Source organism: Mauremys mutica, chromosome 1 (genome assembly GCF_020497125.1).
Source record: "Mauremys mutica isolate MM-2020 ecotype Southern chromosome 1, ASM2049712v1, whole genome shotgun sequence".
NCBI lineage: Eukaryota > Metazoa > Chordata > Testudines > Geoemydidae > Mauremys > Mauremys mutica.
In genome coordinates, this window is record NC_059072.1 from 67396451 (window position 1) to 67419367 (window position 22917).

Here is a 22917-nt window from a genome sequence, read left to right on the forward strand (position 1 = left end):
TATTATAGTCCCCGTATATTTAATTTATTCTTGGAAAGAACCTAAAATCACCCCAGATAAAGCAATTGAGCTGTCAAAGGTCACAATACTGTTACATTTTAGCATCCCAGGAATGCTGGTGTTGTAGCCTCTTTCCTTCAGGCTACTTTTGCAGCCCATGAGGTAAAAATGGTAAGACACTTGCAACAGTGTTCTTAAAATGTTCCACATTTTACAGTGCATCAAGGGGCTGTTTGGGGTGGGGTTCAGTTCCTTTCAGGAATTACATTTCTAGTTACCTATTTCTTCTTTAAAGGCTGGCCATCGTTTGGAGAACATAGCTGAGAGCAAGGTACCAGAATGCAAAAGAGAGGTGTCTTTCCAGTCCTATTTCTGCTAACGGTCTACACATTGCTGAGTGGAAGGTTCTTGGTGAGCTACAAAGCACATTGCCCTGCCATTAAATTTGAAGAACCAGCTTGAGTTTCTGCTATGTCAAACGTTTGCTGAATGAGGCATCCAGCACAGGGAGGCAATTCTAAGCTAGCAGCCAGTTCCCATGGAAGAGGAACAGAGAACCACAAAGAATGTCCACCCACCCACTAGTCTCTCTTGCCTCAGAAAGTCTAGCCCATGTCCAAGAACAGCATGGGAAAGGACAGGGAAAAAGTCACACTGCAAGTTTATTTTCTTCCTTGAAATTCTGAATTAACACCACAATCCTGTCACCCTTCCACTGCTAAGGGACACAGTATTATGTTTGTACAACCACTGGAGCTGATGCTTCACTTGCCCACTCTTCTCCCGGCTTCTGCAGAGAGGCTCACTGTGGGGAAAGACTGAACACCAGGGACTGGGAACAGTAATAAACATTTGAAATGGTCAAGGGAGAATGGACTGCTATGATGTTCCTTGGGCAGACAAATGGCTCTTTCCTGTCCTAGACCTAGGCAGGTGTCAAGCTGTCCTGCAATGGCTCCAAAGCACAAAACCCAACCTCAGGGCAGACTGCTAAGAAGCAGGGCACAAACCCCAAATTTGTTGTGAGTTCTATACTTAGATTTCACCAACCAATCATCAAGTATTAACTCCTCAACCACTATAACAGTGTTAACAGGGATTCACTGGCAGTGCCCTTGGATACTCCAACACATTTTGCCATCCAGGTAAGCCTACTTTTGTGATAGATGGATCCTTACTCCAAAGATCACAGCAAGATTCAGGTTACTCCCTTTCCCAAAGAACCAGTCACTTACCTGAGGTCAGTTGCACTTGAGATCTCACAAAGATGTTTGTAGCCAATCCTATAATAAAGGATCTAAAGATTTATTAGCTAGGAAAAGGAAATCAGAATTATTTACAAGATTAAAGCTGGTTAACATACACACCCACAAATGTGTTACGTTCTTACTTTCCAAAAGGTGATAGAAGCTGCTGCAATATGCATGTCCTATAGCGCTAATCCAGACTAAGCAGCTGGAGATCCATTGCTTATGCTTAGAAATCTTGACCTCCCAAAGTCCAAGCAGTATAGAGATACATTTTCTTCTTCTTAGGGATTTTTATTCCCTTCCCCCCAGAGTTCAAGCTGATGGGATGAGTTCACATGCACGTCTCCTATTCATAGGTGGGGGGAGCAATCACGAAAGTCTTTTGTCCTCCTGTGTTCCACAATGGTTTGTCTGGTGTTTATGGGCCTTCTTTCACCGGGCACGAGAGAATGCCTCCTGCGGCAAACTAGTATTTTCTCTCCTGGCTGCTTGTTTATAGTTACGGAGCAAACACTTAAATATTACCTTATAACATGGGATACCGATGTTATAAGTGAAATTAATGCATGTGGCAATTTGCAAACATTTCATACAGTTTAAACACTGAACATATTTTTATAAATCTAATAGCTACTCTAACAATACTAACATACAGGTGAGCCAGAGTGGATTCGACTATGTATTCATCAGTGTTTAGTGAGGCCTAGGAATAAGCTGGCACCTGGTTTGCCAACAATCAGATCCTGCAGTAATTTATCATGCCTTCATGATCAACATCTGATCTGACTGCACACAAGCCACAATGACCTCCACCCCTGTAGCTACCATTAGTAAAGGGAAGGAAAAACAGAGACGGGTGGTGTCGGGTCTTTGCACAAGTGTCATAAAACTGTTCTCCCCCCGCCCCCTTTTAGAACCTGTCCCCGCCCTTTCCTCTCTGTCCATGCGGCCCAGGGACTGTTGCTCACAGAGCTCTGGCTCAGAAATGCAGACAGTAACTGCTCATTAATATTCTGTTACAGCTTCCACTGAACACTTTACAGCGGTTCACAGGATTTCAATACAATAATTGATTTAGAGCGGTATATTGTTTAGGCACCCGGTCAGGGTGGAACCAGGGGTGGGGGCAACTTCAGGCATGTGTTACTGGAGCAAGAGGGGATATTTCTGAGGCGCATGGGGGTGTTTTGTAACTTACCACCCTCATGTCCTGGTTCCTGTAGCATTTCAGGGACCTCCATAGGCTCCTCAAAGGGGGCTTCCTCAATTGGGCCCACCTGGCATAGGTGCAGAATCACAGGCTCCTCTTCCTCTGGGACCCCTGCTGCTGCCTCCTTGCCCTGCCCCTTCCCATCAGCAGCCCATCATATGAGGAGGCTAGCAGGGTTGAGGAAGGGATTGAGAGTCACTTCAGGCTCTGTACTCACAGCCCTTGAAAGCACCTGGTCCAGCTCACTGTATCATGGACTTGTGCTAAGTGCCCCCCTGGAGCAATTGCCAGAGTCCTTCAGCCTTTGATACAGGAGGCTGAGGTGCTTTATGTGCTCCCAGCACTGGGTTGGAGTCCAGTGAACACAGCCTCCCCCAGCCTTCATGAAATGTCTTGTGTAATGGAGTGCTCACCACACCCTGCTGGGTTCCACCTCCTGGCCCCATTCCCCAGTGAGTCAGGACCACTTCAAGCTGGTGCAACACCTATGTTTTTTATTCCTGTGTCCAGTCCCCCCTACCAAGCTCCAACTATTTACAGGTTTGGCCTAGCACAGGCCTCAGTAGCAACAGGGTGGCAGGCTCCTTCTGAGCCTACTCTCCCCTCCTGACTCACTTCCTCACAAGCCCTGTTAATGAGACTGGCAGGTGTGGCCAGTTTCCAGGCAAGTTCTAGCTAGTTGCCCAGCCCCAACCCATTTGCCCTGATTGGGGCTGGAGTGGCAGGATTAGGCTGCAGCTCCTTGCCACCCTCTGGTACAGGTATGTTCCTTCCGATCCCAGTAAAGTCGTGGAGGATGGTGCAGTCTGACCACACCCTGATCAGCACCCAGGTGTGCTCCAGAGACCAGGTGGCAGCTTTTGGAACATGATCCAGGATTGCCTGTACTCATCAGTATAGTTCATGGGAGAAAAGTGACCTGAAGCACTCAGTGCAGGTTGCTATTGCCACTGGCAATGAGGGATCAGGCACCTTTATACCTTTGGGTAAAAGTTAAGCAGTAAATGTATCAATGAATTGTGGGAATGGCCCTGGAGGACTATGAATACTTGTGGCCTGGTACATGCCCCTTGCTCCCATCCACACCACACTAGCACTGATACAGGGCCATGCCAGAGCAGAGGCATGTACATACACAACTCTTATAATAATATATGCCATTCTCATAGAGCTGGAAGAGACCCTGAAAGGCCATTGCAGTCCAGCCTCCTGCCTTCACTAGCAGGACCAAATACTGATTTTGCCCCAGATCCCTGAGTGGCCCCCTCAAGGATTGAACTCACAACCCTGAGTTTAGCAGGCCAGTGCTCAAACCACTGAACTATCCCTCCCCCCATCTTCATGTGTGCTAGCTTTTGTGCAATGTGCTCCCCTTCATACACATGCTACAGGACTTCAGATGTGGACAATAGGGGGGTTATGGCACAACACACGTAACTGTGTACAGTTGCAAATGTAGACATACAAGATATGTCTACACCTGTGCTGGGAGAGAGCTTCCCTAGCCTGGGTAGACAGATATGCACTAGCTCTGCTTGAGCTAGTGCATTAAAAATAGCACTGTGGCCACAGCAGCACTGATGGCAGCTCAGCATATGTACCCAGGGGTCGGATGAGACTGTACTTGGGTGGCTAGCCCGAGCCACTGCCCATGCCACTATAGCCTATTTTTATTACAAGATGAGCTAGCACCTGTCTACCTACTTGCACTGGGAAACACCCTCTCAACTGTTGTGTAGACTTACCCTGAGTCTCACAACATTTATATACATGAATAGTTCCACTGAGTCTCTTGGGACTACTCACATGAACAAGTGCTTGCAATTATAGATCCATATGGGGGATTCCAACTGGTATATATTTTAGAGGGTGAATGAGATCAATTTGGTACTATAAATTGTAGTGGAATGTTGCTTCAGGAGTGTGTATGGAGAGCAACAGGTGAGATATTGGTGGTACTTGCTATTAATAGGCAGCTGAAATGGTCGTGATAAATGGGAATGAGGATGTAGGTTGTGGTTTTGTACCAAGAGTATGGGCTTGATCTAATGCCCTCCTAGTCAATGGAACCTCTTTCCACTGATTTCAGTGGGCTTTGAATCAGAGTTTACGGTAATTCTGGCTTGTGTTGATCATGAAAGGATGAAGAATTACATAACTCAGTAATAGTGATAATTCTAGTAGCTCTGGCTCTCTCTATCTCTATGTATTTTACTTTAGTTGCACTAGTTGAATTGTGTTGTTTCTATTGGATAAAGCAGTGGTTCTCAACCAAGGGTACGTATACTCCTGGGGGTACTCACAGATCTTCCAGGGGGTACAACTCATCTAGATATTTGCCTACTTTTACAACAGGCTACATAAAAAGCACTAGCAAAGTCAGTACAAACTAAAATTTCATACATATAATGACTTGCTTATACTGCTCTATATACTATACACTGAAATGTAAGGACAATATTTATATTCCAATTGATTTATTTTATAATTATATGGTAAAAATGAGAAAGGAAGCAATTGTTCAGTAATAGTGTGCTCTGACACTTTTGTATTTTATGTCTGATTTTGTAAGCAAGTAGTTTTAAAGTGAGGTGAAACTTGAGGGTACACAAGGCAAATCAAACTCCTGAAAGGGGTACAGTAGTCTGGAAAGGTTGAGAGCCACTGGGATAAAATACTAGAATAAGTTTGATTTAAGGAGGTGATTAATGAATAGATAGAGACATATTTGATACAAGGTCAAAGTTCAGGTTGATTTAGGGAATTCACAGTTCCAAACGTATTCGTATAACTACAACTTACATTAAAACAATATTATTTGAAGCTCCTATTGAAGGGTGACCAGGACAACCAGAGTGACCATGAGGCGGTTCTTGCTGTGGCTCCTGTGGTGCATGAGGAAGGACACAAGTAGTGTGCCATGTGAAAAGGAGGATTGGGACTGGGTCACTAACCTCCCTCCTCCGGATTTGCTTCGCTTTAACTGCCGCACTAAAGAAACACATAGCTTTTGCAGAATACGTTCAGTGGCCAATAAACAGGTCTGGCCAGAGGTAAAGGTGGCACTATGGTTAGGACATGAGCACGTAGTAGAACACAAGAAGATCCAAATAAAATCATACACTGATGCTCATAATAACAGGGAGACTACTAACATCACAATTTTGATAACAGCTGACTGCCCTGTTATTCGCTGGTGTCAGGTGCCAGAGATTATGGAATTTTATGGAGGCATCTGGAAGGAATCATGGAAGTGCATGAGCTACCCCTTCGAGCAGGGTGACACGCTTAGACAATGTTGTGGCCCTCTCAGAGGGACAGTGTCTATACATAATGCAACCAGTGTCCGAATTACCTTTAAAGGGGGACAGCTGCATACTACTAGTGAAGGGGACTACAAAATCTTGGGATATCCCCCATTTGAACACAATTACATGGCATACTGCCACGATGGCTTGGGAGGAAACACATAAACCTAGATACTGGAATTTGTGTGGGACTTTGTGGGAAAGAAACCAAACACTCATAAAAGATCCTATGCCAATTTTACTGACATGGTACCTGTGGAGGTTGGGCCTGCCAACTCAGGGTGGGGCCTACCACTTAAAGCATGGACGGAGGTAACCCCAAGGCATGGCAAACCTTTGTTAAGCAGTGGCCCAAATTAGAATGTCCACGACTGGTAACAATTAACCGAGTTATCAGAGACAGGGTAGAACCACCTGACTGTGCGTCATGCCCTGAATAAAGCCCTGTTCCAGAGCCAGGATTGGTAATGATAGGACTGCCACTACCGGTCCTCACCTAGGTGGTATTCCACACCTACAGGGTCGAGGTGCGTATTCCATTAGAGCAGTGTTTCCTGTGTACTAATGATATGTTACTTGTTAACCTTAAACCATGGGTGGAGACATTATGTAATCTTTTGACTACTGGCTACTGTGCTTCTCTTGTCTTGCTGCTCGACTTATCCAGGGGCTCAGGACCACCCACCCCGTCACTTCCCTCTGCCTATGAAAAATCCATATAATCAATTGTTTGGCAGTGTCTCTGAGCCTAATAAACAAAGTGACAGTCTGTCAGCGCTGTGCATAATAAACCCATGTGCTTGATTCTACACAGGGTCGATTTTGTTCCTTCACCTATCTATTCACAGCCTTACTTATATTTAACAAAGGGTTTGGTCTGGGAATGTAGTGATTAATACAGGTACTGTAAGTATACAGCTGGTGTGTAAATTTCCTTTTAAAAAACAATGAGGCGATTGCATAAAAACTACCATACCGTTTGTGAGTACAGGGACATCTGGTGGATGAAACTGACATTATTAAACTTTTTTCCCCCCTATATATTTTAAAAAAGTTTCTTTCTTGAAATTAATTCCAGTGTAAAATTCTAACCTACACAGCAGCTCAAATTTAAAAAAGACTTTACAGAGGGAATTTTTAGCATTACAAAATTGACCTCAGATACAAGCAACTGATAAATTAATCCTATGTCAATACCTGCTTCAGCAGAGAGGAGTTTTTTCTTTGCATTCCTCTAGTTTCTTTTACTTAGTAATTAAGTGGTAACTCAAACTATGTTTTTCTGAGCAAAAATATGTTCATTTAACTCATTATTGAAATATGTCAGCTTGTATCCTGAAAATTAAGATACATTTTGGTTTTGATTTTACAGTATTTTCAGAAGCCATTGCCCATATTTTATGTCAGATTTTTTTTTTAAACCATGGGTGTCTATCCGAAACCAACAGTGCCCGCATTGCTTGAAGTCCACAAATCCAGGGAAGCCTGCAGCAGCCAGCCATTATTGCCACAAGAGAAGAGCCTGCACTCTTCCATATCTCTTACTGGCCTTGTTGAGAGGGACTGGGGGAGGAAGGGGTGCCAGAATGAGAGAGAGGCAGCAGGGATGGAGGAGGGCAGCCACTTGCCCAGGGAAGAAGTAGCAGACAACAGCTTCTTACCAATAACAGAGTTGCCATCTCTCACCACATTATTGTGAGTCTTGTGATTTGGGGTAGGTTTAAGCTGCTCATGCAATCAGAAGAAAATGACTACCTTGTCGCATTGTTCTCAGAGGGATTGGAGTCAGCCTGCCTTCAGTGAGGATGACTGTCTCTATACACTCTGTGTAGCTCACAGAGGAGATAGTGAAAGGAAGAGAATGAGATAAGGGGTGGGGTAAATGTGGGAGTCAGGGGACTGCGGCTGGCAGAGAAGGAACCTTTGATGGGGATCAGGGAGGGACCATGTAGGACCAAGGGAATTTGGGGGACAGGAAAGGAGAAGGTTGAGACACATGAAACACTGGGAGGTAGAAAGACTGCAAGCAGAGGAGCAGGCGACTAAGGAGAATGGAAGGGGCAGGAGAATGAGTGGGAGCAAGGATACTAGGCAGACCAGGGTAATTGATTGGGGTGGGGAGGATTCTGAGGAGACAGAGAAGAGTGTGGTCAGTATACGGTGAGAAGAGTAGCTGAGTGGTTAGAGGAGAGATGGGGAGAGGGACCATGTGGCCGTTAGGAAGAAGTGAGTAGAATCCCACTCCAAGCAGCCAGGTAGGGAAGGCCATTCAACCTGAAATGATATTACACATCAATAGGGGGTGGGAACTTCCCCTGTTAGAGGGAAAAAAGACAAATATTTTTCAAAATTTCAATCTCTTATATTTTGGATCTTACTAAGTGTTGGAACTCAGAGTTGGCAATGCTGGAACCACCAAACTAAGTGGACAGAGAAACCAATAGGCAGGTGAGGAAAGGGGCAGGGACACCAAAGGCTTGGAGTGTGGGTGGGAGTGGGGAGGTAAGTTAACATTCAGAGTCACTACGCTCATGGGGGAAAGAATGGGGAAAGGAACATATCCACCACTAGGGATTTGGGGGTGGGAGTTCTGGAGGTGAGGAATTCTAGCAAAGCTACCAGGGATGTGGGAGGAGGCAGAGGGGAAAGAGGAAAGGGTGGCAGGAGTTAGGGTAAATGCTTCGAGTGAGTGGCAATGGGGAAAAAGAATGGAAATCAATGGCATTTCAAAGTTATGTCAAGGTTCCTCTGAATGTATTACACTCCTGCTTAAATATAGAGAAATGCAGTTTTTACAGTGGGCAAAATAAGACATGTCAAATAGGACTTTAATTCTCAAATTTCACATGACTTCACATCAGTAGTATAATAGCATAAGTCCCAGTAGAAAGTATAATTCAAGAAAGAATTAACAATGCAGAAGCAATTTAGTGCAAGTCTGGCTGAAACTATTGTCTGGTTGACATTAATGCTTGACTAAAATGACTACCCATTATACGTGGAGGATTTTAAAAAGATTTTCCTTGGATGAATAAATGAGCTATCCAAACAGAGAACATGAGAGTGGGCTAGATACACCATGCTTCAGTTTCACTCACTGCCTGTCAGCCTATGTACTGACTCTGGTATTAGCTACTGAGTAGGTAACTTTCTCCCTTCCCAGCCTCATTAGATATAGCACAATACAATACATTTTATATGTTGGCTAATCCTATGTACAGGACAAGAATTCCTTCTGGGTCGGAGAGGACTTCCACACCACAGAGAGATAAAGTATTATTTTAACCAATAAAGTTCTATGGGTTAGGGAAGCACAATGCCATGGAGTGTAGCTGGACCCTTACCTTAGGCTGGCCAGGTTTCTCAGGTCCAGCATTTATGGTCCAAATCAGAGACAGAGCACATGCACAAGCAGGGACTCACACCAGAGACCTGAACCAAGATCTCCCACATTCCCAGTGAGTGCCCTAACCACAAGACTATTGACTATTCTGGTGTGAGTATCTGTCTCTCATTTTTTCATGAAAAATTTCAAAAGGTCTTGGTTTCACTCTGACGTGAAACAAAAAAAAACCAGGTTTTGAAGCCTTGAAACTTTTCATAAAATACAGTTCTTGTTTTCTAGCCAGCCCTACCCTCTAGTCCTGACTCCCATGATGGTCCCCTCAGAAACTGACAATCAAACTACGTGGAGAGGTGGTAAACAGAGAAATGAGAGAACACCAAAGAAAATGTAGAGTTGCATGTAGTCTGCCAAAAAATGATTTTAGGGAGAATTTAGCAATGAGATCTTCTAGAGATAATAAAGATGGAGAGGAAAGAAGGAGCCAAGGGCAGAGCAGAAGGGAAGTAAATTTTATTCCTGGTGAAAGTCTTAAGAGGTCCTGGATGTTGATTATATATGCAAAGAAGAGAAGCCAAGAGAACAAGCTGCTGGCCAGAAGAACCAGCCAAGGGCTTCTCTACATGGTGATGTAATGTGCTGTATGTGGGTGTGATTTTTAAAGGGCACTAACATATTGCTCATGGTCAGGTGTATACTCTGCCAGTGCACTTTAATGTAGTGCTGTTTCAAACTGTACTATGTTTGAGTGCACTAGGGAATATATAGTGCACACCAGTAGGGTCTCCCCAGACCAATTAATGCACAACATGTTGGCGTACTTTAGAAATCACACCCCTACAGAGCAAATTACCTCCCTGTGTAGACAAACCCTAAAACCTCCCTTCAGTTAAGGCAGAGATGGGCAAACTCTTTGGCCTGAGGGCCGCATCTTGGTATGGAAATTGCATGGCGGGCCATGAATGCTCACAAAATTGGGGGTTGGGATGCAGGGCCAGAAATGAGTTCGGGGGCAGGAGGGGGCTCCAGTCTGGGGCAGGGGATTGGGGTGCACAGGGGGGAGGGCTCTGGCTGGGGGCTGGGGTGAGGGATTTGGGGTGCAGGAGGGTGCTCCAGGCTGGGACAGAGGGGTTCGGAGGGCAGGAAGGGGATCAGGGCTGGGGTTTAGGGCACAGGAGGAGATCAGGGGTGCAGGCTCCGGGCAGCGCTTACCTCAAGCAGCTCCCGGAAGCAGCAACATGTCCCCCCTCCAGCTCCTACGTGAAGGTACGGTCAGGCAGCTCTGCGGGCTGCCCCATCCGCAGGCACTGTCCCCACAGCTCCCAGAAGAAGCACCATGTCCCCTCTCCGGCTTCTACGTCCACAGGTGACGCCCGTGCAGCTCCCATTGGCCACCGTTCCTGGCTGCAGAGCTGCAGAGCCAGCAGTTGGGGCAGGGGCAGTGTGCAGAGCCCCCTGGCTGCCCCTATGTGTAGGAGCTGGATGGGGGACATGCCGCTGCTTCCAGGAGCCGTGTGGAGCGGGGCAAGCCCCTGACCCCACTCTCCAGCTGGAGCGCCAGAACGGGGCAAGCGCCTGACCCCACTCCCTGGTGGGAGCTCAAGGCCTAGATTAAAAGGTCTGATGGGCCAGACACAGCCCACAGGCCATAGTTTGCCCACCCGTGAGTTAAGGGCATCTTCAAAACTGAAGAAACTGCAGTGGTAATAATATGGCCAAACTGACAATGAGAAGTCAAAGATGGAGTCCCCTACAACAGAAGAGCAATGAAAGACAAAGTAAATAAAGACAAAGAGAAAAATATATCTTTGCCAAACTCGGACAATCATATCTGGCCAAAGGTAATTAGGGTTGGTGACGCAGACTAAATTACTGAGGCCAGGACAGGTTAGATCGAGGTAGGCAACCTGTGGCACACGAGCTGATTTTCAGTGGCACTCAGACTGCCCGGGTCCTGGCCACAGGTCTTGTGGGGAGGCTCTGCATTTTAATTTAATTTTAAATGAAGCTTCTTAAACATTTTAAAAAACCTTATTTACTTTACATACAACAAATAGTTTAGTTATATATTATAGACTTATAACGTTTTTAGAAGGTCTTTTTCTGTAATATATTACTGGCACATGAAACCTTAAATCAGAGTGAATAAATGAAGACTTGGCACACCACTTCCGAAAGGTTGCTGACCCCTGAGTTAGATATTCTTTTTAAGATTAGTAGCAGATACCTATTTTTCCAACATTTAGTTTTTCCAAAGATCAAAGAGCTGTGTACTCAGAGTACCAGAGGTACTGTGGATTCCTCTCTTTCATTATTTTACATTTAACAAAAACATTTCATTGCTTTCTACACATATAAAAGGTCTTACTGGAATAAGCCCTAACTATAGCGGGGTATACTATTCACATGGAATCATATATTTGGCAAATTTAGCCTTTTATCTTTTTAAAAGTTATCTGCAAACAGATAACAATATCCACCAATTAATTTGTTTGTTCAAAAATTGTCTGAATATTTTATGGCAACACCTCAATAAACTACTTAGTTTGGCTACTGCTTTGAATATTCCAAATTTGAGTTGTTTCCACTGGTCTAACAATTAGGGCCCTACCAAATTCATGGTCCATTCTGGTCAATTTCATGGTCATAGGATTTAAAAAATCATAAACTTCATTATTTCAGCTATTTAAATCTGAAATTCCACAGTGTTGCAATTGTAGGGGTCCTGACCCAAAAGGAATTGGGGTGGGGATAACAAGGTTATTGGGGGGGGGTCATGGTATTGCCACCCTTATTTCTGCGCTGCCTTCAGGGCTGGGCAGCTGGAGAGCAGTGGGTGCTGGAGAGCGGTGGCTGCTGGCCGGGAGTCCAGCTCTGAAGGCAGAGCCACTGCTAGCAGCAGCACAGAAGTAAGGATGGCATGGTATGGAATTGCCACCCTTATTTCTGTGCTGCTGCTGGCGAGGCGCTGCCTTCAGAGCTGTGTGCCCGGCCAACAGCCATCGCTCTCCAGCCGCGCAGCTCTGAAGGCAGCACAGAAATAAGGGTGGCAATACCATGACCCCATCCCAGGGACGGCTCTACAGTTTTTGCCGCCCCAAGCAGCACACCGAATTGCTGCCGTGGGCGGCAGGGGCAGTCCGTGTGCCCTTAGGGCAGCAGGCGTGTTTCTGCGGCGGCGGCAATTCGGCGGCAGCGTCTATGTTTAGCTGAAGCTGCCGCGGACAGCTAAACATAGAAGCTGCCACTGAATTGCCGCCACTGCGGAAACGCGCCTGCTGCCCTAAGGGTACATGGACTGCCCCCGCTGTCCGCGGCGCCAATTCGGCGCGCTGCTTGGGAGCAAAACAACAGGGACTGCCGCCCCTTGCAGATTGCCGCCCCAAGCACCAGCTTGGAATGCTGGTGCCTGGAGACGGCCCTGCCCCACCCCCAAATAACCTTGTGACTCCCACTGCAACTGTCTTTTGGGTCAGGACCCCCAATTTGAGAAACACTGGTATCCCCCATGAAACATGTATAGTATAGGGTAAAAGCACATAAAAGACCAGATTTCACAGTCCAGGACACATTTTTCAGGGCTGCGAATTTGGTAGGAACCTACTGATAATGTTTCTAATCCCTGATTGGTAGAGTGAAATGTCTAGAATCAGACTTCCCATGGAAAATATTTGTGATTACAAATTCATCATTGTTTGCTTTGTGAATATTCTACAATATTTGCATAAAATTCACTGTTTTGGTTATTCCTCCCAATCGACTGAGATTCAAAGAAAGTAAACAGTTAAGTAGTGAGTTCGTTTAAAAGCTAAAAACAAGATTTGCTTTTCTTCCTTTTGTGCGTGCGCACACACACACACACACACACACCATTCATCCATTTGTACTTCATAGATTCTAAGGCCAGGAAACCATTTTGATGATTGGGCCTGATCTCCTGCATAAACACAGGTGTTTATCTTCACCCTTCCACAGATCTATTTTAAAAAGAAAAACTGATCATAATAATAATAAAAAGAACAATTACTACCCTACATGAAATATTTGGAAGCTTTTTTGTTACACAGCATTTTGCTCACTAAAACAGATATCATACTATAATATCTGTTATAAGTAAAATGTGAATAATTTTCATTGACCAGATAACGACAATAATAAAAATGAAAGTCCACAACTAAACTAGCAACGCTTTGCATGTATTTTTAGTATATTGCACCCGCAGCCGTCTAAAATTAATTAGTGCTTAAATGAAAGTTGCCTGATATCAGACTACCAGACTCACTTTTTCTAATATTCACCCTGGCTTTCAATTAAGAATCATCGACTGATGAGCAGGGATGTCATAAATGATTTATGGACATCCTACTTTTATGTAGGGTACATTTGTTATTCCACTTTATGCATCCATATGTTTTCTAATTCATTCATTATTGAAAGACTCACGTTGCAGTTATTTCATAAAAGGTTATATCGATTTTCAGAGTTTCTCAGCAATTACATTTGAAAGCTAAACATTCAATGACTACTTAAATTTAGCATATGGATTTCTAATATATCATGTATCGTAATATTAAAAGTCTGTGCTTTGTAGTAAGATAAATCTAAAAAAAAATAATAAAGAACAAAACCAGATAAGTAAACTTAGTGGTGTATTGTATTTTCAAGTGAATGTTTCTTTGTCCTAAACAGATGTAGGGATAGTAGGGGCAAGAGGTGTTCCTAATGTTGCTCATCCCTTTGCTAACTATTTATATTACAGCAATTGCTAGCAACCCCAACCAAAATTGCAGCCCTATTGTGATAGGTATGGTACAAAGATATAGTAAGAGACAGCTCTTAGCCAAATAGCTTACCACCTAAATAGGCAAGATGGACACAGAAGGTGGGGGAAAAAAGAAAAAATGTCAAATAATTTATTAATTTGCCATTTAATACGATTGCTTCTCTTTCCCACACCTGTACTGACCATCACTGAGACTAAATAGGTAGATTCACATCTACTTATAGCACCATTCCCGAGTCAGCCTGTGAGAGGGTACGAGAGAACACTGTATGCTTTGTGTTCTGTTTGCACATCACCTTCACCTTGAGACAAAGACTTTCCATTCTATACTGTTTCCAGGCTTACTTTGCTAGATGAATCAAAGGTCCCTAAAAAATGAGGGAGTAGTTTAGGCGATTCTGCTGCTGGCCCTAAATACCCATATTTTTGATGGCCTGTCAACTAAGAGCACCAGATAAACATAAATTGTGTAATATCTAAATTTGAAGCATCATTACCATGTAATTATTAGCATTCAGAACTATGTTCTCATTTAGCCACTATGTTAGATACAGCATAAAATAAGGCACATTATTAGCAAATTGGCCAAACAATGCATAACTGTATGAACACCACAGCACTACTGACCATAATAAAAATGTTCATTATTTCTGTGAAAGCAGGTTTTAAAATGAAGAACATTATTAATGTAATTAGCCCCAACAAAGGGATAACCCCTTATTTTCAGCCACCAACACATACTAACAGAAACAGGATAATGGGCAATCAGTGAAAAGAAATCCAGTAAATGACATTGTGTAAATCAAACAAAAGAATTTAGCAGATTTTAAATGTTAAAATCTTTATATTGTCCATGATCAGTCCTGCAGTGATTACATGACCATTACCAAAGAAAATGCACATGTTCAGCTAAAGCTGCATAAAGCAGGTATTCCAATATTCTTCTTCAACAGCTGATAAAGGCTGAAAATGTAAAGTCTGTTTCAATTTGTATTTAAACAAACACAGCTATAATATACAATAACAGCCAGCCCCTACACTTTCTAATGCTTTTATATTATTATAAATGCTTCATGTGTAGCCGCAATATTTTCCATGATGCTTTTACCACATACAGGACTAGAAGAATTTTATCAACTTGGTCCCAGCCTCCCAAAGTATTTTCCGCCAGCTTATTATGGAGCACAGCCAAATGAGAATTAGCTCCATTACAGACTGTCAGTCATGAATGACCTTCAAAGGAAGGGTAGCAGAAGGGTAAAATAACGGTGCTTAAGCACTTATAGGAACAAAATAAAGACAAAAGGTTCAGTACCTCTATACATACCTCCCTTGGGTACTCACCATTCCTTCAACCATTACACTCCTGCAGGGCTTTCAAAAAAGGTTTCAACGTGATAGCTTTTAAACTCATTCAAGCTGTCCCTCTCAACTGTGCTCAATTTCAGAATCCAGTATTGTCATTTAAACACACTTTGGTCACATACAGTTTGGTCACTCTCCATTATGCCAAACTGCACAAATATTTGATCTTTAAGGAGTCAAAGGTTCATCCTCAAGATCCTCTTCTACCTCCTAATCTTTGGCTTCTACAATTCAAAATAGCATCCTATTTTAAAATAAAATATTGTAAGTTGACAGCTTCATAATAAAGTGAGTACATGGGGTATTTTCTTTTTTAAAAAGCCATGCTAAAACTGTTACATTATTAACCTTTAAAAGATGACTAATTTGTCTGTGTGTGTATATATCAATCATACGGTCATCTGTTGAGGGCCCTAGAGAAAACTATCTAAAGGGAAGAAACCAAGGGAATAGTGCAAGAGCTCAACTGCCAGATCCAAGAAAATGTTTGCTGATAGGAAAACACGTGTTGTCTCGTCATCTGAGTGCCCTTTCTCTGCCTTTTAAGTGGTGTTGTAAGGGAATTTGGGTTTTCACAAAGACAATTCTCTAAGAGCTCTAACAGATGTGAATAAAAATCTCTATCTGTGCTTCCTCACTCTTCATTCCTCAAGTAGACCAGTGTGCCGTATATTTTTATTCAAGACCGATGGTATTTTTTGGGGGGAGTGCTCATTATACTGAGTGCCTTTGGGGATCTCATTCACTTGTGAGTTAGGATTGTTCAGCACCTGTAGTGTAGATATAGCAATATGGAACCTCAGACAGCAGAATGCTGCCTTCCTTACTCTGTTTTAGGAGGTGGTGGGGTCATCAGTTCTTGCAGGAGAAACACTGAACTCAGATCGTGGCAGATATAAAACCATTTGGAATATGCACTTGATTTATTCACCAAGGGTAAAAATCTGCCTCCACTGCCATGCAAGATTCTCTTTTACAGGGAAGCAGTGTGGTTTCAATCCACAAGGGATTTGGGAGGCCGGAAGCATGGACCACACTAGACTCGGGCTCCTTAGGTATAGCTTTGTAAGAGAACGGACAATGCCAAGGGAGGGGACAAGAAGACCTACCTCTTGTATTTACTCTTACAGCCAAATCTTCATCCTCAACCCAAATAGCTAGGGTAGGCACTAGGTAGATGCACAGGTGCAGGATGAAAGGCAATCTACTCCCCTCTACCTTCCCAAAGACTACTGAAGCCCAATGGCTAAAATGGCTCTCTATACCACTTATATGCCCTGGCCATGAGTGCTAAGGAAGAAGACCCTGAAGTGCTAAACAGCAGATCCTCTGTCCCTTCCCTTGGCCTTGTCTGGCCCATACAAAGTTGCACACGGGGAGCCCCAGTGCAGTGTGGGTCCATGATGCCCACTTCCTTTATGGACTGAGACCACCCTGCCCCCACTATTTATACACATAGAGCTAGTAATTACAATCTAAACATCTGTTTGTGGTTTTTTACAGTTCACCTTTAAGAAAAAATTAAAAGGCAAAATTCAAAAGACAACCAGAGGACCAATCTTGAAGTCCTTACTCAGTTTCCATTTAATTCATATTCATGAAAATCTCCAAGTAACTTCAATGGGAGTTTCCCTTAGTAAGAAATGAAGGAAAAGTGAGGAAGAACTTGGCAATTTCACACAAGATGCCGAGCTGAGCATTTAGAAAGAAAGATTACCATTTTTGTTTCAAATTGAGTTTTGCACAGAACAAACAGAAACTATACTCAGATTATTATGGGTGACCCTTTTCAGACTCCCAGCACTAAGCTAATCAATTGAAGAATTTTGTGTTCTGGACTATCCCACCACTAGCCTCTTATTAACATTTTCCAAGAAACATGACAAAATAAAAATAAATGTGCCTGGCGGAGGTTTTAGTTCACATTACTGCCTCAGAATCATTTCTGACATCTTCCACAAAGACTGACAGGAAACACAATGCCATGATAATGGTTCAGCATGCAATTATATCTGCTGAAGCACACAGAAGAAAGCAGAAAGCAAATGAGGACAACAAATGCAGACTCTCCAAACTTCTTTGTGCAAATAAAACCCAGAAAGACAGAGCTGGAAAGGAGCTGGAGGCTATTAAGGGCTACTTGTAAAGCATGCTGCAGATATGTTATGCCTAGTACAATTACTCAATAAAAGGATAAGTAATGGGGAACATTAATCTTTTATTAGAGTGTGGACTTAGAGTTTGAGGGCAAAATGTTTTGAAGGTTTGATGAGAGAGAAAGTATTCAGGCCCAAGGCAGAAAGATGTAAGTAGACACACCAGGAAAGTGGTTACAATCACATGAATGGTCGTGATTGATAAAATTGTCCTCTTTCTTACTGTATGACTAACATGTACTGTTCATTAGCAATACAGCACTGTAATAATGAAGCCATCTCAGAACTTCACTATGGATCAGTGCAATACTTGTCTTACACATTAAACAAACAAAGAACAAGAACATGATCTAAAAAATGAAAGATCCATTTTCCTCAGACGGACCCATCTAATTTCTTTCAGCATTCACAAATTTGAGCCCTCAAAAGGCCTCTTCAAGAAGTCATTGTTGAGATGCAATATTTTATTACCCCTTCACGCTCCATGGTGCCACTTTTCTTAAGCTTGCAATATCAGGACTCAGATATTAAGTGACATCGGACTTTCTGTCGTGCTTCGCAGGCTAAAGCTTAGCTTCTTGCCCCACAGTTGGCCAAGCTGCCAGTTTATGGATGACTAGTTCTTCTGGGCACCATTGCATTTTACCTTCTTTTTCATTCTACATATTAATAGGTTTTAACTCTCTGAGGAAAGTTCTGCCCCTTCTTTACAGGGTTTTTAGAGCCAGTGGACTTGGTGCACTTTGCTGAACAGGGGTGCAGGATATGGGGAACTCCCCAGCCTGGGGGGAGGGGTGGGGTACTGTTGCCAAATCTCATTATTTGATTGTGAGCCAAAGGATTTTGCTACCTGCCAGAGGAGCTGTCATAATGATGCAAAAAGTTCCTCTGATCCTGTGATTTTCAAGGTTGGGCAAAGCTCTGTGTGAGAGCCTCAGGGCTAAGGACACAGACCTGCCCTGCCTTCACATATGGCCCTACAGCAGAGAGTGGGCCCTGGAGGAGCTGAAGGCAGGGAGTAAGGGAATTGGTGCTGCTGGGTTCCAAGCAGAGAGGCCTAGAGCAGCAGGAGGCAGAGAAATGTTGCTGCTGACTCAAGACAGTAATAGGAAATGGATGGCATTTTCCCTATCCTAGGGGTGAGGGGATAATAAATGGAGTCTCCACTTGAGCAGTCTGAGGAAGGTGGTGCATTAAAAGTTGACCTTTCAACCTGGAATTAGCACACACACACATTGGCATGGGGATCAGAGGTGAGTTAAAGTAAAAAGAAACTAAAAACAATTTGATTTTTACAAAATCATGATGGGGGGGGACCTCAACTTCTGAGGGTCTGACTCATGATTTTTGATCTCTTCAGGTTGGCAACACTGTGCATATTGCAGTTGCACTCAAAATGCCCAGCTGGAATCAGGATCTCATTGTGCTAGGTGCTGTACACACACACAGACACTATTAATGCCTTAAAGAGCTTACAGTCTAATTTAGGATGAGCTGTGACAAAGGAATGGGACAAACAAGGAGCGGGAAGAGGGGAAGAAGGGTGTCAGTAACCATCTCCATATTTTCACACATTCTGTAATAAACATGCTGGCTCATTATTTGGTACCTTCCCTCATCCCTGAACCAGCTGGAGGGAAAGTGATTGGCCAGCTCTGTGTTAACCAGTTCAATGTCTTGCCAGGAGAGAACTCTACAATGCCTAGAGAGCAGCAAAAGGAAGTAGCAAAGGGAGTTAGGATGGGGAGAGACAGCCAGATGCTGCTTCTCATAAGCAGTTGCAGGCTGGAGGCCAGGGACCCAACAGTAGCAGGAGAATACTGGGGAACAGCCTGCAAACAGGAGAAGGAAGAGTCTAGGACAGCCAGAAGATGCTGGAGCAGCCTGTTGGCAGAAGCCATTATTGGAGTACTTTACTGGGACTCATCAAGGTGTTAGGGACTAGATGCTGAAACGTGCAATTCTAGCCCTTGGATAACAGTACACCTGCCACAATACCACAAACTTGGAGCTGCTTGGGGGAAAATGGTAAGTGTTTTCTGGTAACATTTCAAACTAAAACAAGCCTTTTTTTAATTTCAGAGAAATTATCTGAGTTTTTTTAATGGGAAAAGTTCACTCTAAATGAATTTTTTTCCACAAAAAATGTTTCGGAGGGGGTGGGGGGAAAAGGCCTTTAAAAAAATATAAAAAGCTTTTACAAAATGTTTTTAGCCAGCTCTACACATAGTAAATCAGAACAAAGGCTTGTTACCACAGCACTCCTGCATCTCCACTGGGTGGGGACAATTACAGGTCCAAATCATTGACAAGTATTGTTGCTGGGCTCCCCCGGACTAACCCGTTTGGTAGGCTGATTTCCTGCGGGTATACCAGCAAAAGTGGGACTCAATGAGGTATTTGAAGGAGTGTAGTAGCCTTATAGACTAGTTCAGAGGGAGCATTCCATGTAGAAGGCATGACTTGGAAGAAGGGATGAAGAATTAGAAAAGCAGGCAACATTAGCAGAGCGGATGTGGTGGGGAAATGCAATAAGACACAAGAGCATATAAGAAGGGAGCAGCAGAGCTATAAAGGGCCTTGATGGTGAGGGCAAGAAGCTTGAGCTTGATGCAGTGGGAAATGGGGAACCAACAGAAGCATTCAGAGGGTGCATGTGCTTATGAGGTATGGACAGATCAACAAGCAAGGAAAGTAGAGTTCAACAACTGAATTTTGTATGCATTGACACGGGGGCAACATGGGTATTGGGGTGACCAGAGGGGAGGCAGTGACAGTAATTGTGAGAGGAGGCTGGAGTAATGGTGACAGCGCAGCTCCACAGCTTCATGGAAGGATTCCATCTCAAACCTCCCACCTACAGGAGCTGTGCACTGTGGAGAGAGAATGTCCAGATTTCCACACCCACCTAAAAAGTTTGGCTAGACCACAGCTCTTCCTGGTTCTCAAATGCCCTAAGAGGTAGGAGACTCAACTGCTGATGACAAAACACACTTGATGACTTGGAAAAGCTACAGCACAAGGAGTTTAATTCTTTCAGCCCAGCACCAAAAACTATGGCTTGGGGCAGAGATCCTCTCTCACCAGTCATAGGGGTTGCCATATTGCTGTAGAACTATTCCAGACTATAAGCAGCTGGCAAACCCAAATGGCCTTCAATTTTATTCCAGTATCCAGCACACTCCACAGAGAGTTAGCAGACTTTCCTCAGTGAGGATTAAGCATACCTGCAATGGAATTTAAAGCCAGAGAGATGAGGACAAAGCAAACAGTGCTCCAGTCTCCTGTACTGACTTAAGTCCAGTCACACAAAAGGAACTATTGGACACATAATTGGAACTCTGAGCTGCTGCCTGTCAGTCTACAAAATGCAAGTGACACATATACACACACAAACACACTGCTCTGTCTTTTTCTTGGAAGTGGGGAGAGAAGCATGAGAACAGGAGATAAGGAAATTCCCAGCAATTTTACCTGCGCCTGTGTAACCCACACACCTTCTGGGTGTGGTGTTGTGTCCCATCTAGTGGCACCAAGACCCCCTTAGAGAGAATTAAATGAGTCTGCTCTACAGCTTTAGTTAACAGCCAGGTGGCTTTTAGCTCATGCAGTAGAGGCTCATGCTCTATGCTCCAGAAGTCCCTGGTTCAATCCTGCCTGCCGACAACCAGAGTCCGTCAGCGTTTCAAGTGGGAAGTCTCTCAAGCTCAAGACGCGCTTCCTCAGCTAGGTGAAGTATGTAACCCACACACCTTCTGGGTGTGATATTCTGTCCCAGCTAGTGGCACCCAGACTACTTAGAGAGAATTAAATGAGTCTGCTCTACAGCCTTAGCTAATAGGCAGTTGGCTTTTAGCTCATGCAATAGAGGCTCGGGCACTAAGTTCCAAAGGCCCTGGTTCAATCCCGCCCACCGACAACCAGGGTCTGTCGGCGTTACACCAGCAAAGACAAAAAGAAAGGGAAACTAAAGTCTACAGGTAGTCACTGATATGAAGGCTGATTTTTATCTAACACTGGTGTTAATTGGGAATAACTCCAATAAAGTCAGTGGAGGTTAGTTACACTGATGTAAAATGAATGCAGTTAAGAGGAGATTCATGCTCACTGAAGCTATTATTTTGTAAGGTACATGACTTTACAATGATGAGCATGGTACAAATTAAGGGTCAGACAGATTTTGGCATTTGTGAGTAAGGTGTGCAAGAGATGAAGAAGGAAAGAAAAGAGTGAATGCAATGACCACATGCATTAGCTTTTCACCTCCCGAAATCTGAAGGCAAAAATCTTTGTAGGAAACAAGTGAAAATACATCTGATATCCACTAGAGATTGAGCTGAGACTATTTATTGGCATCACAAAACCAGTCAAACACCACAATGCATTTGTTAGTCAGTCTGAAGAGACTTAGGACTGACTAAGCAATTACTCTTTCAAGTTGAGGAACCAACAACATAGTTAAAGACTGGAACAAAAAAGGTCAACAAGTGCAATACACCAAATGTTCCTGTTTGCCCTAAATTATCAAAACCCAAAAGACAACAAGCAGCAAATGCTGGTTATAGACAGAAAGGGAATGTTAGAGTTAACAAGCTTTGGCACAGCTCTTAGAAGACACCTGTAGGCCCCCCGCTAACCTGACTAATCAATGCTATTAGTCCTTCACTTTTTCTTCCAAGTTCCCCCAAAACAGGGTTTAAATTACACAGAAGTGTGCCAGACAGCCGCATCTTTAATAATAAATAAGTGTTTATCCATGTACTATTTCTGCCTTCTGTGTACTGCATTGACCCTGGTGGCACTCACCTTGAGCATATACTTTACACATGCAAAACTCTGAATAATTGCATCTCAATTTGGAGACGCAACGGTGAAATGAACAAACTCTCACACAAAATATGCATTTTGTTTGATAAATCAATAGCTTTTCCAGTTATAAAATAAACCCTAGTGAATAGGGCACTTAAAATATAGTCCTATGAGAAACAAGTAATCCCTTACATAAAACCATCAATCAGCTGTTCTCATGTGTTTTCTGGTATTGCTTAAAGGAACATACGGCCTAATAGACTGAGTCTGTGAGGCATAGTTATACAACAGCCACAGCCCCTGTAAAAGCATTTGTTTTGCTCCTATTGTTCCTTAAAAACAAACAAAAACACTAGAAGCATAAGATAAGGCAAGCATTTTCCTGTGATAGAAAGCCTCAAGTTATATAACATTTACCCCTGGAAAATAGATGCCTCCTCTTCCTTCCCCAGATAAACATGCACAGCAATTTCCCCAGGTTCATTACAAAGATAACTCATGAATGCAACTCCTTTATTGAAGGAGTCCCAAAACAACTCTTTTGCACACAGAATTCTTGGCTTCAAGGAATCAGCTGTATGTGGGTGAAACGTTGTTTGTTAGAGGGTCTTTTTCTAACATAGAATTTCACCTTCTAATAATTCTGCATTCCTGGTACAGTTAGTCTTCTTCTCTGCCCCTACTATGCAGAAA

General features: G+C 43.5%; 1 protein-coding gene across 2 annotated transcripts in view; it reads right to left on the bottom strand.

The window, feature by feature from the left end:
* Positions 1-22917, bottom strand: part of PTPRR (protein tyrosine phosphatase receptor type R) — a 210581-nt gene that overhangs the window by 163183 nt on the left and 24481 nt on the right. Inside the window, exon 1 of one of the 2 annotated variants that reach the window (XM_045012312.1) lies at positions 2449-2596. The exons of the other annotated variant lie outside the window; for it this stretch is intronic. Coding sequence (XP_044868247.1) covers positions 2449-2457 — 9 coding nt within the window. The 5' untranslated portion in view covers positions 2458-2596. Of the gene's footprint in view, positions 1-2448; positions 2597-22917 lie in introns of those variants that run through there. 2 annotated transcript variants of the gene reach the window in all.